Source organism: Lissotriton vulgaris, chromosome 2_1, assembly GCF_964263255.1.
Source record: "Lissotriton vulgaris chromosome 2_1, aLisVul1.2, whole genome shotgun sequence".
Classification (NCBI taxonomy): domain Eukaryota; kingdom Metazoa; phylum Chordata; class Amphibia; order Caudata; family Salamandridae; genus Lissotriton; species Lissotriton vulgaris.
This window is the reverse complement of record NC_141687.1, coordinates 1,819,603,591-1,819,623,708: the sequence shown is the minus strand read 5'-3', so window position 1 is coordinate 1,819,623,708 and position 20,118 is coordinate 1,819,603,591. Positions and strand designations below refer to the sequence as shown.

Here is a 20,118-nt window from a genome sequence, read left to right as displayed (position 1 = left end):
CAGTTTTCTTTTCCTTTTTCTGTCCGCTATTACCACCTGGTCTGTGTAAGGGAGCTTGTCGGTGATCCTGAGCTTTGTTATCTTTAGAGGAATCTTTGCTCCCTACGTCTGTTATGAATGGATCATTCCTTTTATCCCGTACAGACAAACAAAGGGCATTTGTAGGAGTCCGGTCTTGTCCCCCCCTGCCAACTGTTACATGCCGAGCACTCACCAATCTGCATGTCATAGAGTTGCTGTTGGTTATATTTATGAATGGGAAATCGACCAGGGGTCCTTCCGCTGGGCGCGTTCCGGGCGCAGATGGTCTTGCATTTGGCGCGGCTTCAGCGCGCCCGGTGCGCGGTCGGCCCAGCGTGATTCTTTTTATTTTTTATTTTTTTATTTTTTTTATTTTTAAGTTAGTCTAGGGAGGTGAAAAGATAGACCCCTAACCCTCAAGATGGTGGGCTCACTCTGACAGACGGCACCGCTGGTCTCCGGCCGGTAAATTTAACAATTTAACATCAGTGAATCAGTGCAATTTTATCAAAGTCAAAAACAATTCCTAAAAAACTGTTTTGGCAATATATTTGTGCAAAATAGCGCAATTAGCAGCTAGCGCAAGCATTCAGGTGACTACAGTAGCCACGTATCACAGGCTGCGCAGTCAGCCTAGAGTGATCCTTATAGTCTTGGGAGCCTTAAAGGCTATGACTTTAGAAAGCTCTCTAAGTGGTATGGTAAATTGATCCCAGTTGCACAGGTTTTAGTCCTAGAGTGTGCTGCCATTCTGCTTCTTTCTGATGACTGAATGCAATTTTTTATTGTTTTGTTCTCTTTCGCCATTAGCGGCCGTGTTGCCAAGGAAGTCATGGAGTCGAGTGCCAAAATTAAGAGAGAGCCGCCTGAAATCCACAGGTAAGCAAGCCTCAAGTATTCATCACTTGTTAGAACATCCCACCAAACGCAGACCCCTGGTTGGACACCTGAGACTTTTGAACCGTTTTTTTTTTGTGCCACTGTATTATAAGTTGTACCAGTGCACATTTTATGAGGCTGTTCCCTAGGGGGGCGTTAACAATTTGCTTGGGGGTGGTGCTGTATGCAAATAAGGGCATGCATTTACCCCTGTGCTGTGTTGCAGATGCAGGCACAGAGGCAAGCAAGGCAGCAGGTGACCCTGAATGGGTGCTACATAGGAAGCGATGCACATTCAGTGAACCCCACTTAATGTGGTCTGTAGGAGAGGGTACAAGGGATCCTGAGTCCAAGTGGGTGCAAGTGCAAGTGGGTGTAGTCACACTGCTAAACACATATAGGGATAACTGCCCCATCTGTAAAAGGTATCTGTTTTTATTGCGTTGAAAGGCAGACCTGTTGATTCAAACCACTGCTGCACCTTTCAGTGTTGTGCTGTCCCTGGTAGATTTCACACCTGCACTTGGTACAGCTCATTTTATTTTTGTAATATGGCACATGGTTTCTTATGCGCTGAGAGTACCAGCGTGGCAAAAACCAGAACCATGTACCATAATACTGCAATATGGACCCTAAGGCCATACTACTTAAGTGCCCCTAGGACAATAGGTATTTGTGCTAATTTATGTACTGTTGGGGCACTTAGGCATTACAGAAGGGCCGCAGGTGCTTGGTCCACCTCTTCTCAAATATGAATCATGCAGCCAATTATTGAGCCTGTGCAATCCCAGTGGAGCATTCCCTTCTTTTGTTCCCGCATTTATATGGGGGTGTGGCCTCATGAAAACGAAGGAACGTCTTCGTCCTTGAACCCATGCATGGTACAGATACAGAGGCAGGGCAAAGAGATCTTTGGAAGGTGCAATCATTGTGCAGCACACATGAAGTGGCACCCAAAGGGTGTCCCTTGAAGGCACAGGGATGTGCACTATTCTCTCTTGAAAATGTACCTAGGTTTGCTTGCATTGAAATACGGAGCCAATACTCACCTTTGTTATGAACTGAAACCCTCTCAGCACCCAAGTGAACTGTCAGAATTCAAATTTTTGCTAGGCAAAGTGCGTCTTTTCAGTATTCATGCACTTTGTATCTGTCTGCCCCTGTTTCATCAGTCAGTCAGTCAAAGTTAACTTTAATCGGTCAAAGGCTATAAAAGCATACATAAAATAAAAAGACATTGGTTGAACATTTCGACTGGTACAAATCATAGACAATTCCCAATTTTTAAATGGCAATTCTGAGATACAATATTTAAAAGAGCCCGGTTAGATAGACTGAAACATTTAAAAAATAGCCCTTAAAATTCATATTTCTTCCTTATGTAAAACACTGATTTTATAAAATTTAAAACGGCAAAACAGATTTCAAGTGAACCTAAAGACTGTATGAAAAGTAAACCATCGTTATGCCGCCTCACTATGGCCCTGGCCAGCATTGGAGAAAAAAACGGTGTCTTGGATCTTGATACAATTGGCAAAACAAAAATAAATAAACTGTGCTTTAGATTGAGAAGTTGTTGCACACTCAACAAGATATATCCTGCTGCTGAGCCCCCGGGAATGGAAAAGCAAATTTAAAGTGCAAAGTGCATAATAGTCTAAACAAAGTTAGCCAGTGACGATATGTAGGGAAAATGCATCACCTCAAATAAGGCTCTAAACCACCAGTTGTTGAAGCTGTTGCATAGTTTACAATTGATTATTTGGCCTGAGCAGCTGTCAAACGTTCATTCATACAATGCTTTAAAACCGGTTCTTTAACCCCATGGCTGCTAGGCGTTTTCCCGTCCTGCGCTGGGTTTTATTATTCTTCATTGTTTTATGACGAGCTGGCCTTGTCATCCGCGCACGGCAGGTAAGCGCCATGACGAGCCCAGCTCGTCATTAGCCTCGAAGGGGTTAACACGTAGTTTATGATTGGGGCAGATTGTTTGGGGGAATTTATAAAGATTGAAGAGGAACAATCTATCAAATGTGACCTTCAAATACCTTAACCATTGTATCTGATCCACCCCATCTAATGAAATGCAGTCTGAGATGCAAGGTCTAATCAGACCAGCTTCTGGGGATGACCATTTGTTAACCCACAATAATAAAGGGGCTAATCCAATATGATTTTTCAGGTAAGCATCCAGAACTCTTCATGGCATATTTAAGGTAGCTGTATCCCCTGGTACTGATAGTAGTCTACCCAAAAATATATTTCCTGTGCGTTGTAGAATATCCACCTTATTGTACCCCCAGAGGCCAGTGCCATATACCCCGCTGAGATGCACTTGCTCCTGTATAGGGTCAGCATTTCTAGAATTGGTTTACTTTGGAGCTTACGGGCAAATCTAAAAATGGCTTTAATGTTCTGGTTAAAAGCCTGACATCTAATTGTTAAAAGCGGGGTCCAGCTCAGTGACTGGTTAAACAAGTTCCCTAGATAATTTTTTTTTACCTTTGATAAGACAGAGTTCTCCATATTAAAAGACTTTGAGTTAGTGCTGGGGCAGGGGCATGTCATTACATACCACTTTGAGAAATTTACTTTAAGATCCAGGTCTTCCTTAAGTGCTAGAAACAATTCTAAAAGGGACTGAAGGCTATTTGTGCTATACGTGATCAGAACAGCGCCATCTGCGTGTAATAAAAGGGAAATGGATTTTTGGCCCATACGAGGTACCTCTTTGCTGTGTTCTACTAAATGGTTACAAATGCTGTTGATATATAGCAGAAAGAGAAAAGGGGCCAAGATGCACCCCTACCTAACACCCCTAGTCGATCTTATGTTGGGAGAGCATTCGCCTGAAGAACCATATCTGACACTAACAATAAGATCCTGGTGTAGAAGCATAATAAGTGCCTATAAGTCATTAAATTCCACAGCTTCATGTAATTGATAAGATCGAAGGCACTGGATAAATCGAAAAAAGCAACGTGCAAAGAGCCTTTCTTAGCCTATACATACTTACCCCAGATTAAATAAAGATTTAGATATTTCTCGATTGTCCCGACACCGTGTCTAAAACCAAATTGGGCATCTGATAAGATGTTATTTGCAAAAGCAAAGTCTTCGAGGTGTGACAATAAAATTTGACCTAAAATATTAGCGCAAGCGTCAAAGAGATCGGACGGTAGCAGGTCGTCTGCGACCAGTCCTCTTTTCAAAAAGTAGGGACTTTGATAGCGGACTTCCAGGACTCCGGAATCGACCAATGCACTAAGGATCTAAACACGTTAGTAAAGGTGCCCATAAGGAGGGGTTTGATTAAAAAAGGTTCACTGGGACCCCATCTGGCCTGGCACCTTGCCTGCTATGCTCCTATTTTTAGCGTTAATGACCTTGTGAACTTCAAAAGGAGATACTCAAATAAGGGAAATCATGGCACAGAGGTCCAATTACTAATATGGCCCATCGATGAATGAATGAGTACATTTTCAAAGTGTGAAAACTGATCGTCCCGGCTCCCCTGGTAAGCACGATGGTGATCACTCATAATTTAAATCATGGGGAAGAAGGACAATCTAACAGTAGACTGGTGGTGTGTTTTAAACGGTGTGCTCTTCAAAACTCATTACTAACTTCACAGAAGTCACGTGACATGCACCCTGCATCAGTACCACAGCAGTACCAGGGAACGCTTCTCCACAGAGTAACTGCCACAGCACTGGACTCAGTGTTTTTTATTTTCTCTTAGTCAGACACCCACAAACTCGGAGTCTCTGTCTCCCTTGATGAGATTCCACCAATTGCTCCTACTCCTACCACTAGAATACTTTTCTCCCACTGGTGTCGCCTATCCTTCCAAAAGGGAAAGAAAATGAAAAATGGAATGCTAGCATTGCTCTCAGCCACTGGTAATTAACCATGCCACATTTCTGTCTACTGTTTTCCCAGTATGCTACTCTAGATACAGGCCAGTGATATGAAACACGTCTTAGTCTTAATATTAACTGTCCAGCCAACAATGTGCAGCCAGATACAATCCAGACAAGACCACAAGTAGTCTAATACCAATGTCGGGCACTGAGGTGCAGCTTTAGTCCAATATCATATTGAGCAGGGGAGCAGTGGCATAGAAAACAAAAGAAGAACACAAAATGATGAAAGTGAGTGCTTGAATTAATCTCAGCCACTGACAGTAACTCAGTACATATCTCACTGATTAGGCTTACGTAGACTGAAAACAGGCTAGGGTACCTTGTTTTCCCACCTGGAGGGGGTGTGGCCTGGCATTAGGGCTAGACTATTCCTATTGGAGCTGGCCAAAAGCTAATATGCGTACGGTTGGTCTCTGTCTCAAGTGACATAATGGGTGATGAACAATGATGGACTGGAATGCGGCCCAGGCAGTCACCATTGGCTGAGGTTATCTCAACCATTCATTCCACCACTCTGTTATTTCATCCTTTTCTCTCTAAACCTTTCCTGTTTGCATCTATGTTCTCTTTGTTTTCTGCATGCAATCTCCCTACAAACTCTCCACTTCACTATTCCTCTTCTTCTCCTTGCATCTTTCCTCATGTTTGCCTTCCGATGCTCGCTTGTCTCTTTTGTACCACTTCCTGCTACTCCTCTTTCCGTCCAATATTCCTTACTTTAGCGTCTTGTTTATGGTGCCCTCTACTCGTTCCTGTTCTCTTTCTCCCTTGAATTTCCCAGACCTACCATATATTTTCTCCTCTTTGCTCAGAGCTGGGCTGGTGCCAAGCAGAAGCTGCCCCTCCATCACGCATGGTCCAAGGCTGACCAGTGTGCCACGGACACGCCGGCGAGCAGTGCATATCTCTATCATGGAAGGTAAGTGATGGTGGCTTGGCAAGCAGGGAGAGCATCAAAGAAGTGAGTATGGAGAATATGAAACAGATGGTGAGTTGGGAGATAAAGTAGCAGAGAATGTGTAGGAACAGTATATAGCAGTGGATAACTAATAGGATTGTGAAGCAAAGGTGAGTAGGTAGAACAGAAATCAGCGGGTAAGTAGAGAGGAAAAGTAGCAAGGGATGGGTAGGGAGAACAAGAACCAGAGTGGGAGTGGTAAGAACACTAAGTAGGCATGAATAGAAATAAAGTGAAGAAAGGATTAAAGCAGAAAACGGCAAAAAAAAGTGAACAGAAAGAGCAGAAACAATGTGAAGTGGGAAAAAAGTAGGGAAAATATGAAGCATGATGAGCAGGGCGCAGTGAAGCAGAGGTGAGTGGGACAGGCTGAAGGAAGGATTAGCAGGAACAAGGTGCCATGAGAGCAAGAAGCAGGGGTGATCCAGGGGAATATGAAGCACAGTGAGTAGAGAAAGAAAACCTCTGGTTAGCATCATGTGATGTGGGGGTTTGACTTAGGCAACGTAGAGCTATGGTGAGTGGCCATGACACGTGGGGAGTCAGGTGCTGAGAAGGTATAATGTATGTCCCAGGTAAGCAGGAACAAAACAAGATAAGCCTGGAGAACGTGCAACATACAGTGAGAAGTTCGATCATGAAACAAGTGGTATGCAGGAGATTAACATGAGGCACATGTAGCATTACAGGACTGTATCTGCGAGATGATAATTCATCTTCTTTAAAAGATCCAAGACACTTTAGGAAATCAATAGATGTTTCTGGTAGGCTAGTGCCACTCGAAGGCTGGAAGAGCCAAACAATCAAAATCAGGCACAATATACAGGCATGAGTCATATATAGTCTACGGGCTATCCTTCTGAGTTCAGGAATACTGAACTCGAATTTCTACCATGTTCTGAGTCAGTTAGGATTATAGGATGTAATAATCAAACTGCCCATTCTGGCCTATGGGGAACAGGTATCCTTGCAATAGTGAAAAACGAAGTAGGCTGCAATTCACTATCAGGACATGCCACACACACCAGGGCAAGTCCTACCTTTCACATACAATGGACCCAACTCATGGGGGCCCTTCAGCCTACCTAAGGGGCGACTCACATGTACAAAAGGGAATGTTTAGGGACTTGCAAGCGTGTGAACTTGCCAAGTTGACATGGCAGCCCCAGGCTGCACATAGGCTCTGCAATGGCAGGCCAGAGGTACACTTTACGGACTGTTTGCATGGGTGGCACAATCCAGTGCTGCAGCCCACCGACAGCATTTAATCTATAGGCCCTGGCTCTCGTAGTGCACTTTACTAGGGACTGACACATAAATCAAATAGGCCAATCATGGAAATACCACTCCATAACACAGTTTACACAGAGAGCATATGCACTTTAGCACTGATTAGCAGTGGTAAAGTGCCCAGAGTCCTAAAACCCACACAAACAGGTCAGGAAAAAATAGGAGAAAAAAGCAAAATGTTTAGGGATAACCCTGCAAAAAGGGCCATTTCCAACACAGGTTGACCAACTTGCTCTCTGTAAAAACTGCACAATTATGGAATTCATCCAAAAAAATTAGAAACATCTAATAGCAAATCAAGGTAAAGTGGGTAATTCCCTGGAGTTCCACAAAACGGGCATGCTACAGAGAAGACTACTTCCCCTAGATTTAATCCTGCACCTGTGTACAGAAAACCATGTCTGGCTCTGACGAATAGCTTTTGAGAGTATGTTCCAGAGTCTAGTGAGTCTTGTTGAACAAGAAAGTGTGGGACCAACTGATAGAAAACCTATGATTCCAGCAAGCCGTTGTATAATGTTTCTGATCCTTGACTGGCAGTCAGGGCCGTGCCTTTCTTGTATGGTAGGGAGTGATCTTTCCTTCTCAAAACCATTATTGGTCTGACACCATCCTTTAGCAGCCTGTAGAAGGCGCTAGCTGACAGACTCACAATGAGGCCATTAAAATATTAAAATGTTAGGCTGTGTTCCAGTAGTAGTTGCAAATACAACAAGTATTTGCAATGCAATAGGTCTCACTTTTGTGAGAGTTTAAGCTATTAATATTGTAAATGGCAATGCCTTTTATTTATGTTTTAAAACCCAAAACATAAATAAAAGGCGTTGTCATTTACAATGCCAATAGCTCAAATTTGCGTGAATGCGAGACCTATTCCATTGGAAAAGCTTGTTAGATCTTGCAGGTCCTCTTTCAAAATGTGATTCTATAGGGAGAGGCTGGCCATAAGCTGATCCTGGACTGGCATTTTCAGGCTTCTTTCCATGCATCATCGAGACATTGGTGTGTGCCCACCGCTCTTATGTGCCCTGGCTCCCTTGAGCCATGTGGATTTGGAGGGCTCGCTGACGTCAGCAGCATTTCCCTGGACATGATTTCAGGGCTTGCAATATTTTTTTAACTTCGGGTAAGGTTACAGAGAATCTTTGAAGGCGAGGTTGTTTCTGGAAACTGATGCTGCTGGAAGAATGTGCCACAGTGTTAACGACACATTTATTTGCATGACAACTCCTTCCAATGACGTCAATACATTTGGGTAGCCCCAGTGCACTGAATTTATGCTGTGAAGAACTGTTATTAACTGGTGCACAATAGCTTCAACTTCTTGCCGGACTTAACTCCGCTTTTCATCTTCTCAGTTGTAAAAAAGAGTACCAATGAATTTGGTGATAATTTAACCTATTATTTAAGTTCCTAGTGACAAGTCAGGCCGTGGTGGGCGCCATATTAATGGTGAACACTAGCAGTAGTGTCTTTTGTTCAGGTTTGGCTTCAATCCAGCCAACGATGGACAAGAATTCACACACATTCATTCTTTCACTCATGGGGGGGCAGTGCTCAGTGTGTCTCCCTCAGCAAAAAACTGCCCTCACACTAAAAGGAATTTTTCAACACTTAACTCGCAGCCATCACGCTGCTTGCATGAAATGATTGCTCAAAGCGCTCTGTCATGGCGGCTGCCATTGTGTGCCGGATAATTTACAGTATGCTGGCTCCCTGCCGCTGAATGGCCGGGTCATGGGAAAGGGCAAAACAAACGCAACGTTTGTCTAGGGTAGGCCGGGCCAAGGAAGAGCGTAACTCACAAACACAATACAATTAGAGGCAGTGTAAGCGGCACAAAGCCCCAACGCTATAGCACGGTCTGGGCACCAGCATGTAGCCTGTGACTAGAAGCGTTCACTTGGTTGCTTTTTTTCAACACCGCGTGAAGGGAAATTCCAGGATTGCGTACATTATGTCGGAGGGAAGACTTGTTTTGAAGTTTATTTGAAAAAGGGGGCAAGAGCCGGTTACATAAATAGATCTTTAAATGTACATAACAAATAAAATAGTAGAAATAAATAATGACAATCGCAGAGGCGAAAGTTAAAGCGATGCGCACTCTTGTAGAGGTGGGATGGAGAGGACGTGCCTTCTAATGAAAGCAGCAAAGTCTGGAAATGAAACCTGACCCAAAACTAATGGCCCCTGCGAGCCACTGCTGGCTCCTGAGAGCAAAATGCTCTGGGAGTAAACATTTCACGAAAATCTGAGACATCCACACCCCTTTGGCCAATTATGTGCTAAAGCCAGACGCAAAGGCCAATAGATTGTGAGCACCACACGCACGAGCTTGTAGGAGCTTGTAGAAAAGCTGAAGTGATTCCAAGAGGCCGATTTCCTAGGGCAGCGCATGCATGCTGCGCTAGGCTCGACCTAAAAATTTCAGGTTTTCCAGGGCTCTCCTTCCGTAAAAAGATCAACACAGTTTTGATCTATTCACTTGAAGACGGCTCTGTCATATCCAGTTCTTGATGATTTGAACTAGTTATTGTAGAACATGGATGCTTCTAAGGAAGTTGGATATGAGGATGTAAGGTTGGGTGCCCTCTGCATAAGATTGTACTTTAAAGGGAGCGTTCATGAAGAAATGAGTTTGTGCTCGACTCTGGCGGGCCAAGCGAGCAGAGAGAGTCCCCTGCTACCTCTGGCCTTCCGCATCCTCTGGAGTGAGGTAGTATGCGCCAACTCCTCTGCCACCAGAGACTGTGCCAGTCCCGGGCTCGCTGCAACCCACACTGGGGTGGGCGAGGCTGTAAACGCCTGGGAGCTGTCATCAGAATTTCAGTACCTCGCACTTGGCGTCTGCCTTTGTGTCTGACATGTATGTGCAGCTACAGTGTAGCTCCTTGGGTATCTACGTTTCTCTCAGCTGCCAGAAAAAATCAACACCCACCATCACCACCACCAATACTCAGATGTTCTTGCGAGGCACCTCACATTTAGAAGTCTTTCTCCCAAGGTTTCCCTCTCAAACGCAGTCGTGCATTCCTGCAACTGTTTGCTTCTGCCCATGGCGCCCCTCCAGTATAATAAATAATGCTGGGTCGAAAAGGGGCGGCAGAAAGGAAGTGAGCTGCTCATAACGCATGCAAACGGTTTGAGAGCACATTGCAAAAGAAGTATTGCATTCCCCAGGTTTTGCACTTACTTTTAGGCTTGTGGTGAGAGACCGATAAAGACGAGCGAGTGCTGTTTATCCTGAAGTCGAAATGTGCTTGCTGCCAAGAACCTGTACAAACGAAGCAAGGGCTGTATTACATACAGAGTCTATGCACTGATGCAAATAGAGGTAATCGTGGCGCCATAGCTGTACAAACATAACACGTTTTGCGCATGCAGCCTTTTTTTGGTGTTACATAAATATCCAAAAATACCAGAGAGGGCCCCCCTCACCAAAGGGACAGGGCACCGAAAGCGTCTATAAGTCAAAAAGAACAAGCATTGGCATAGCCAATAGGTCTCGCCTTTGGGACCTTATAAGTGTTTAGCCATGCAACAGTTAATGTTGTTGCAGTAAGGATATTGTGCTGCATAACTAAATACTTCTAAAGTCCCAAATGTGAGACCTATTGCCTATGCCAATGCTTGTTTTTCTGGGTAAGGCCTGGGGACTCAAGATGTGCATAGAGGTTATATGGGTTGTCTGGCTTTCAGGGTGCCCAGCATAGTGGTAAGTGAGTGCATTGACTGGGGCTAGTGGGTGGTGGGGTAAGCGTCCTTCCTGCACTGCGTTGGGTCGATGTGAAAAGTTTGTGTAACATGTCCTCTTGTTGCTGGGTGTGGGTGCATGATGTCACATGAGACAGCGTAGGACGTGAAGAAACTTGTGATTGTGGAGGAGGAAGGGGGAGAGGCAGCAAACAGTGGATGAGGCGGAGTAATTCAAGGGAGCGAGGGATGGGGAAAAGAAACAACAAGGGGGAAAGGAAATGAAAAGGTGGCATGGGGTGGCAAGAGAGTGGAGGGGCAGAACAGGGGCCGGGGAGGAGCGGGCAGCTCAAGAGACAGTTGAGCGAAAAGAAAGACCGATCGAAAGATGGACAGAGAGGAGTGAAGGGAAGTAGTACCTGAGAGAGGGAAGAGAAGGAAGAACATGAAATGAAGCACTGGTGGAGCCTTTAAACCAACTCTGTTTTCCAGCCCTTCCAACACAAATGCGAGCTCAAGGTCTGCATCCAACTTATATTCCACCCGATGCCTAACAAATGAAGGTCAAGCTGTTAATTCGCCTGTCTCATGCGTCTCAGACTGCAGAGAGGCCAAAAGTATTGGGATCAACTGCAATCTCCATCCACAAAGTTGTATTCTATGAATAAACAAGTAAATGTGCTATTAAAAGGAAAAGCTAAAACTGCAAACGTCAAATTCAAGTGAGCCTCACAGGGCGCAGAAAACAAACGTGCACATAAATTACCCAGCCAAAGCCTGATTATTTCCACTCGATATGTATGCCTGCTCCACCCTCACTGTCAGCCACCGCATACAACACGTATGCTGCTTCCCCAGGAATAAAGTTCTGGAGCTTTTAATTAAAATTCCATATGTTCGTGAAAAGAAAAGGAAAATAAACTACAACTGACCCAAAAGGAGGATAATCTTCTCCACGAATCAAACAATTCGCCGAAATTCAAAGTGTAAAAGTAGCGACTGGTTACCTCTCTGTTGGGCGATGTGAACGGCGAGCAGTCAGACCTCAGGCTGAGGTACAGACCACAATGCATCGACTATATCTGACCAAGCCCGGCTACAAATAGCACTTCTGATTTCATGCGCTGATCAAGGTTACGCTTCTAATACTTGCGTTATACAGACAACATTCAGCCGTGATGGGCAGGAAAGGCATCTCCGGAATGTGCTTTTAGACCAAACTAAATAAACAGAGCAGGAATGTGTGCGCAACAACAGGGAGAGGCAAATGTGCACTTGCGAGGAGATTGGCCTTTACTTGGCTAGGAAACAAAAGTCCACAAAGCCATAGGGTGAAAAAGTCTGTATAAGCAAGGGAGGCATGAATCGAAAAGCGAGTCTGCCCAGCTAGAATGCGATTTGATGCATCACGGAATCTCAACTGGAAAACAACTTCCCTACAGTGACTAAATAGCAACGAAAACACATCACTAAGGCTCTACCTCCCATCACCCTTTATGTTCTGCCAAGATGTGTTCAAGAACGATAAGCACAACAAAAGAAGCCGAGTTGTTACAAAAAAAACAAGGAGGCACGTCTGGCGAGTAGTGTGCAATGTGCATGCGCTGCAAGGGTGCCCGCGGGTAATGAGCCATGACGAGAGGAAAGCCAGATGGCGCCGGTGCGCGTAACCGTGCGCGTTACTGCACGCTTTGGGCCACACAAAAAGCGGGTGGTAAGCTTTTTGAAGCCCACTTACTAAAAGTCTCTCCAGACCAGCACATGTGCTGGCTCCGGCAAGACCTAAAAAATGTCCCTTTGGGTTAATTCATAAATCCACCATTTCTTCCATAAATTCACCATTCACTCATTCAATCATTAGAATGTACCACCCATGTCCCCCATGTCATTAAAATAGTGCCTCAACACCATGTGTGTAAAAAAACAATTTGGCTTTATTCATAAAACATATCATCTGTTGGAAAGGTAAATAAATATGTGTGAAAACGTATGGTCCGATTCTCATCATTCAAGGACAAAAAATTCTTCTCATCAATATACTGACCATAAATCTCAATGTTGTACAATACAAAGAAGTGCAATATACTTGATTTCTTCTTGTCACCCAAGTAGAGAATATGCTCATCATACCAACATAAACATTTCATGAGTACATAGTTACATAAAAACACTTTTTTTAAAAGGGAGAATACATTAGACAACCACATTTGTTATCACAAAATCACTAATCGCGTGAGATCATAGTTACATACAATGATTAATATCTACAATTTCAATCAATGCCTTATCGATTTAGTGCAGAAACATTTGTGATTGTCTAATGTATTCTCCATTTTTTAATTTTTTTAATGTTTTTATGTAACTTTGTACTCATGAAATGTTTATGCAGTGGTATTTTTGTGTAGGCATGCCAGGAGGCCCTGGAGGAGTGCATGAAGGATGACTCTCCTCCGATGGCCGCCCGCTTTGTGAAATTCATCTCTGAAATCAAATCTATTTAACCTGTAGTTGATCGCTATGACGTTTAGCCATGTCAGACACAAACTCTTTTTTAACAGTGAACGGAAATAGTTTTAACATCCTTTTGTAAAAATTGCAATGATTTCAAGTAATTGTGCAATACAAAAAAAATGTATTATTATACATATTTATCTCTACAGCAGAAGATATGTTTTTAAGAATAAAGCCAAATAGTTTTTTACACACATAGTGTTGCGGCACTATTTTAGTGATATTGTTGGTACATTCGAACGAGTGTATGGTGAATTTATGTAAGAAATTATTGATTTATGATTGAAAACTCCCAAAAATGTTTTGGACTTCTAGTTACATAAATGTCAACAGGGGACCATAGTCCGCAATAAATCTTTAAAAACGAAATACATTCTTTTTTTACTCGTTTTGCAGCTAATGCATTTAAATGGGGCAACATAAAATTGTCAAAAACATAGTTTCATCTTTCATAATTTAAAAAAAGAAAATATTTGAAATTCTTTTTTTCAGCATTGCCCTTCTTCTATAAATACCTTTTTGCACCACTCCCTTTTAAACGACTAGCAACAATGGTGCTAATGATTTTGCCCTTTTTTGCACTATTGCAACATTTCTGTAGCACGGTCCCTTGCACCAGGTTAAGCACTGCGCTAATTCAAACTAACGCCTAGTGCAGAGGTCTTCAAACTGGGGGGCGGGCCCCCCTAGGGGGGCCTCGAGTGATCTCAGGGGGGGCGCCAGGCTCTGGCCAAAAGAAACATTATGCTTTGTTTTCAGCCTAAATAAATGAGCTGCAGTAAGCACGTCTGTAATGGGCCATCATTCACATCCTTTGTCATTTAAATCCTGGCTGGGAGAAGGTGTCAAAAGGGAAGGGACTTCAAATTTTCTCCAAGACCCACACTGCCATTTTGAAACAACCACACTGGATCCTTTGCACATTAATAAGGCCTGCCTCACCGGAATAGTATGTTTGGAAATCATGTATTTGTTTGCATTTCTAAAACAGTGACAGAACTTAGCTGCAATGTTTAAATAAGTCTCGACATATTTAAACATTGGCAGTTAAATAAAGTAATTGTGAAATATTTTGAGGGGGGCCCGGCGAATTGTTTTTCTACACTGGGGGGGGGGCGGAATAAAAAAGTTTGAAGACCACTGGCCTAGTGTATCAGTCCGTCATCGACTTTGTGTTGCCGTGCACGTGCGCTGCTCACATATACTTTGTAATAGATCACTGCCTGCCTGAGCTTGCGACGTAAAAAGAGTGACGAGTCTCCTGCAGGCCAGCCACTGTGCCACCAACACTGGAGAAGATAGAGGTGGGTGAGCCACTAAAGGCTCGAGCAGGTGGTTGCCTTTGGCTCGGCTAGGGTGACCAACCGTCCGTAAATTTCACGGACCGTCCATAAATTGGACCTGACGTCCGTTGTCCGTGAGGATACCATTTACGGATGCCTTTTGTCTGTAATTTTGGGCCTTTCAGGGAACAGAGCTGTTCCCCTGCGAAAGGCCTCAGCTCCCTGATGGGACCACCTCGCACTCCTCCTGGGAGCACAAGAGCAGCCCCACCCCGCCCATTATCATTCTGTGTGGGGCTGATTGCCACGTACAGAATGACAATGGGTCATTCTGGGCTGGCACAGCATGTGGTGGCCTCCTCCAGCCTCAGTCCAGGGTAGGTCATTTGGTCACATGGAAGTGCACAAACGCCCATGCTGCAGCTAGGTGAGAATCTAGTTAATTAAAGGAAGGGGTAAAAGAAGTTCAAAGGAAAGGATTATCGGCCTCTCAGAGTCTCATCATTTTAGAACTGACACATTTTCAATATTATATTCAAGGAAGCCATGGTTGCTGCTTTTTTATTTTATACAACTAACAACCATTGACAAAGCCAATAGTTCTGACTTGTAGGTGTAACTTTTCTTGTTCTAGGTGTAACGTTACTTGTTGTATTAAATATCTGATGTAAACAAAAATACCAGTCGGGCGGCACATTTCACTAAGCACAGATTGTTAGCTTATGTGTTTTTAAGCGACGCTCTTAATTACATCGAACACCCTTTTGGAGAGACCCCCCTAGTTTTTTCATCCCACTTAAAGCTCTGGAAACAACACCATGTCATAGTCGCCCCATGTCCAGGCACTGTGCATCAGGCATTAATCATGCCTTCCACTTTTTCAGATTGCCTATGTGCAGGGGCACAGTGAACCCTCCCTTTGCCTATGTGTAGGGGCACAGTGAACCCTCCCCCACCCCACCCCTTGCATTAGGAACTACAGCGAGGGTGGAGTTCTTGATAGGCCTCTTCTGTCTGCAACTCTGCAGACAAAGGCGCAGCTCATAATTAATGTGAAAAGGTGGGCGAGTGAGTAAGTGAAGGGATGGGTGGATGGATGGATGAGTGAAAGGGCGGATGATGGGGGAGTGAATTGGTAAATGGATGAGTGAAATGATGGATGATTGATGAATTGATAAGTGAAAGGCTGGATTGATGAATTGATAAGTGAAAGGGTGAATGAATGGATGGATGAGTGAAACAGTGGATGTAAGGTTGGATGAGTGAGTGAAAGGGCTGGTAGATGGGCAAAAGGATGAATAGATGAGTGAAGGATTGAAAGGTTGGATGGATGAGAGAAAGGATGGATAGATGAGTGAAAGGATGGATGAGTGATAGGTTCAATGGATGGATTAATGAGTGGATGAGTAGATGGATGGGTGGGTGGATGGAAGAATGGATGGCTAAGTGAAAGGGGAATTGAGAGAGAAAGGGAGGATGGGTAAATGGATGACTGAACGGGTGAATGGGTGGAAGGATGAGTGAGTGGGTGGATGAATGAATAGGTGAAAGGATGGCTGGATAGGTAAATGGCTTGATGGATGAGTGAATGGATGGATGGGTGGAAGAGTGGATGGATGAGTGCACGGATGGATAGGGTGAAAGGGTGGATGAATGAGTAATAGGGTGGATAGAGGGATGGATGAGTGAAATGATGGATGGAAGTATACATGATAGATAGGGTTGTAAATGGTTACATATGGACATGGATGGGCACACAGATGGGAGGACAGAATGAATGGTGAAAGACTGAATGATGGATGAAAGTATCATTAGATATTGTAAGCCCCATTATCTTAAGCAACGCTTCCTTTACATTGACTTTCACATTTATATGAGTGATTGTCTCTATATAATATGTGTGTGTTGTAACACACTCCAACACTATGCCCCACATATGTGGGATGAGTAGCACTATAGAAGAAATTAAATACACTTGAGAGAGGGTCTATGTGAAGATGAGGGGTGCAATTGGAGGGTGGTAGCAAGGTCAGACTGGCCGGACCGGGCATCAGGCGTTTTCTCTGGGAGCTGGAAATATGGGGGTGGTTTTGTTACCACAAAAGACCTGCACATTTGCTTGAAGATGTGCGCATACTGAAAAACCATGAAGTGCACAATTGTCTCTGTGGTCGGGACACCCTCAACAGTCTTTCTGCCCCCCCAGTGTAGATATTCAGTCCAAGGCTATACTGGTTTATTCTTTTGGTTTCTTCTCTTTAGGGGTTAAGTTATTGGCAGAAGAATACTTTCTGATTGACAAATGGACATTCTAAATGCAGGTTGAACAAAAGCTGGACAAATGGTCCGTTGTGGGGCCCTTCACTGAAGACTTCCTTACCCCTCTGCTCCCAGCTCCTTCTTGTGGCAGGCGAGTTTGGACCCAAAATAAAACAAAGAAAACAAAAGGGCTCAGGCTACTATTTTCTAAATAAGTATTTGGGAAAGAGGAAGGGGACCGTGCACCGTCACCAATCCCTAGCGTGTTTTTGTGCGGGGGAACAATGGTGCTCTTCACTGGTGCCCAGTTATGCACGCCTACAGCCCCTTAACAAGCCCTGAGTATGCACCCGGCACTTGCCTGCTCCCACAACCCTCCTGGGCCGTGGTGTTGGGAGACCAAGCCTCCTCGCCTTTGGGGAAAACAGTGGTCCCAGGGGCGTGCTCCTCGAGCAGTCGTCTGTTTCTTCCTCTGTCTCGCTGGTGCATAGCTCCCGCGTAGATCCTCCGGCGAGAATACAGTCGGCGTCCTCCTCCTCACTTGATATCCTTGTTCCTCGGTCCTCCTTCGGTTCTGGTCCGATGGCGTCCTCCTCTCCTCCGTCTCGCTCCAGAACACCTGAACGCCCTTCTGGACGCCAACTGCCCTTTTCACCGGACCAGTCTGCTTGTCCCCCAGGCACTAGACCGACAACCGTACTTCTGGTTTCCTCAACGGCGGCGGCCATGTTAGGTTGGTCGGCCTCGATGTCATCTGATGGTCAGAAACCATCACATTGCCTTCCCCTTCGGAATGGACGTTCGGACCATTCAAGGACCGGAAATCTGGAGAGATAGTCCACATTTGTTTGAATCTTCCCTGGTACATGCATGGCTTCAAAGGTGAAGGGCTGTAATGCAAGGAACCATCATAAACCCTTAAGATTAGAGTCCTTATGTAGGCATAGCCAAGTAAGGGGAGCATGATCAGTCAGTACAAGAAAGGAACATCCCAAAAGATAATATCGAAGCGCCTCCATGGCCCATTTGAGTGCTAAGCACTCTTTTTCAATCGTCGCATACATAGTTTCTCTGGGAAACAATTTTCTACTGAGATATAGAATGGGGTATAAGTCTCCGGAGTCACCCTTCCTGAGGTGTCAGTTTGGAGGACAAATGTCTTTCTGAAATTAGGACAGGTAAGTACAGTAGAAGTACACCGAATCTTTTTCAGTCTTTGGAAGCTTTCCTCTTGGGAAGCCAACCAAGGACGGAGTTTTCCAGGGTGTGTTTTTTTGAGCGGATCGGTGAAGGGACTGGCAATTTCAGAGAAATGTGGTATAAACCTCCTGTAATACCCCACCAACCCGAGAAATGAATAGACATCTTTCTTACAGGAGGGACGGGGAATGTTGGAGATAGCTTCTATCTTGCTGACCTGTGGCCTTATACATCCTCCGCTGATGTTTTATCCTAAATACTCTATATGTTCGGTTCCGAAAGTGGTCTTTTGGGGATTTAGTGTGAGGCCTGCTTGCTCTAAATACTGAAGTACCGCTTCCAGGTGTATCAGGTGCGTTTCCCAATCAGGGCTATACATGACAATGTCGTCCAAATAGGCAACCGCAAATTTGTGATGCGGGGTCAATATAGTGTCCATTAGTCGCTGAAAAGTAGCGGGCCCCATGGAGGCCAAGGGGCAGTACTTTAAACTGGTACAGGACCGTGGGTGTTGAAAAGGCCGTTTTTTCCATGGCTGTTGAGGTCAACTGTATTTGCCAATAGCCTTTGGTTAAGTCTATGGTTGTCATACCTCTGGTTCCCCCAATCACTCGATTAATTTGTCCACCCTGGGCATTGGATAGGCATCAAACTTTGATACCGAGTTCACCTGGTGAAAATCTATGCAAAATCTGATGCTACCATCAGGTTTAGGGACAAGAACAACTGGAGAGGACCAGGCACTGTGGGAAGGTTCAATTATGTTGGCTTCCAACATTGCTTGTATCTCCTGGTCTACTGCCTTTCTCCTAGCCTCGGGGATACGATATGGTTTTAGTTTAACTGGTTGGGCTGTTTTTGTGACATGTTGTGTTCCACTAAAGTGGTCTGTCCAGGGTTCCCTGACAAGATAGTGGCATATTTCGCACAAAGATCCAACATTTGTCGTCTTTGTTTTGTTTTCACTTGTGGTCCTAGTTGGATGGGGATATCTTCCTTACATCCCTGGGGAACGTAGGACACTTCCATGGGTTTGTCTATGGTGATGTGGTGTATGGAGGTGTCTGGGTTTGAGGTACCTGGAAGTGGTCCCTCCCAAGCTTTAAGAAGATTTACGTGATATATCTGACCCTCATTATTTTTGTGGGAACTTCTACTCTGTAGGTTACAGGGGTTACTCTACTCAGTATTTTGTAGGGACGTTGCCATGTGGCTAAGAGCTTTTTCTCTGAGCTAGGTAAAAGAATAAGTACCTGATCCCCCGTATTGAACTCCCTAAGTCGAGACTGACGGTCATACTGTTGTTTTTGTCTGTTCTGAGCACTTTCCATGTTAACATGAACCTTCTCCCACAGGGAAGACAAGGTATCTTTCAATTGAAGTAGGGATTTGCCTTCATCTTCTTCCTCCGTCCACTTCTCTAAGGCCATGTCTAAGAGTGTTCTGGGACGTCTCCCAAACAGGAGTTCAAAGGGCGAAAAGCCTGTTGACTTCTGTTCATGTGTCCTGATAGCAAACATGACAAGGGGTAGCTGCCTGTTCCAATCCCTCCCTGCCTTATCTACGCTTTTTCTTAAGATGGTCTTGATTGTGCGGTTGTATATTTCTACCAACCCATCTGTTTGAGGGTGGTAGACTGACGTGCGTATTTGCTTCACTTTGAGAATGGCGCATACTTGCTTCATTAGCGGGACATAAATGGGGTTCCCTGATCTGTTAACAATTCCTGAGGGAACCTCTCCCGGGAAAAGAACGTAACCATTGCATGGGCCACAGCTGTGGTGGTTCTGGAGGATAGAGGTATGGCTTCTGGATATCTGGTAGCATAATCGACTAGAACTAGAATGTACTGGTCGCCCCGGGCAGAGGGAATTACGGGACCTATCAGGTCCATCCCTACTCTTTTAAAGGGGACATCTATAATGGGAAGGGGTTGAAGTGGTACTTTAGGGATAACCGGGGTGTTGACCAACTGACAGCGGGCACATGTAGTACAATATCTGGCTACTTCTTGATATACCCTTGGACAATAGAATTTTAGTAACAGGTATTTCAGGGTGTGTTCTTTGCCATAATGCCCACCCCCAGTCTGGCTATG

General features: G+C 44.6%; 1 protein-coding gene across 3 annotated transcripts in view; it reads left to right on the top strand.

Annotated features, from left to right (window-relative positions):
- Window positions 1–20,118, top strand: part of FRMD5 (FERM domain containing 5) — a 550,452-nt gene that overhangs the window by 491,575 nt on the left and 38,759 nt on the right. For all 3 annotated transcript variants that reach the window (XM_086957901.1, XM_086957902.1, XM_086957903.1), the window contains 2 exons: window positions 832–900; window positions 5,639–5,745. In XM_086957901.1, coding sequence (XP_086814027.1) covers window positions 832–900; window positions 5,639–5,745 — 176 coding nt within the window. The remainder of the gene's footprint in view (window positions 1–831; window positions 901–5,638; window positions 5,746–20,118) is intronic.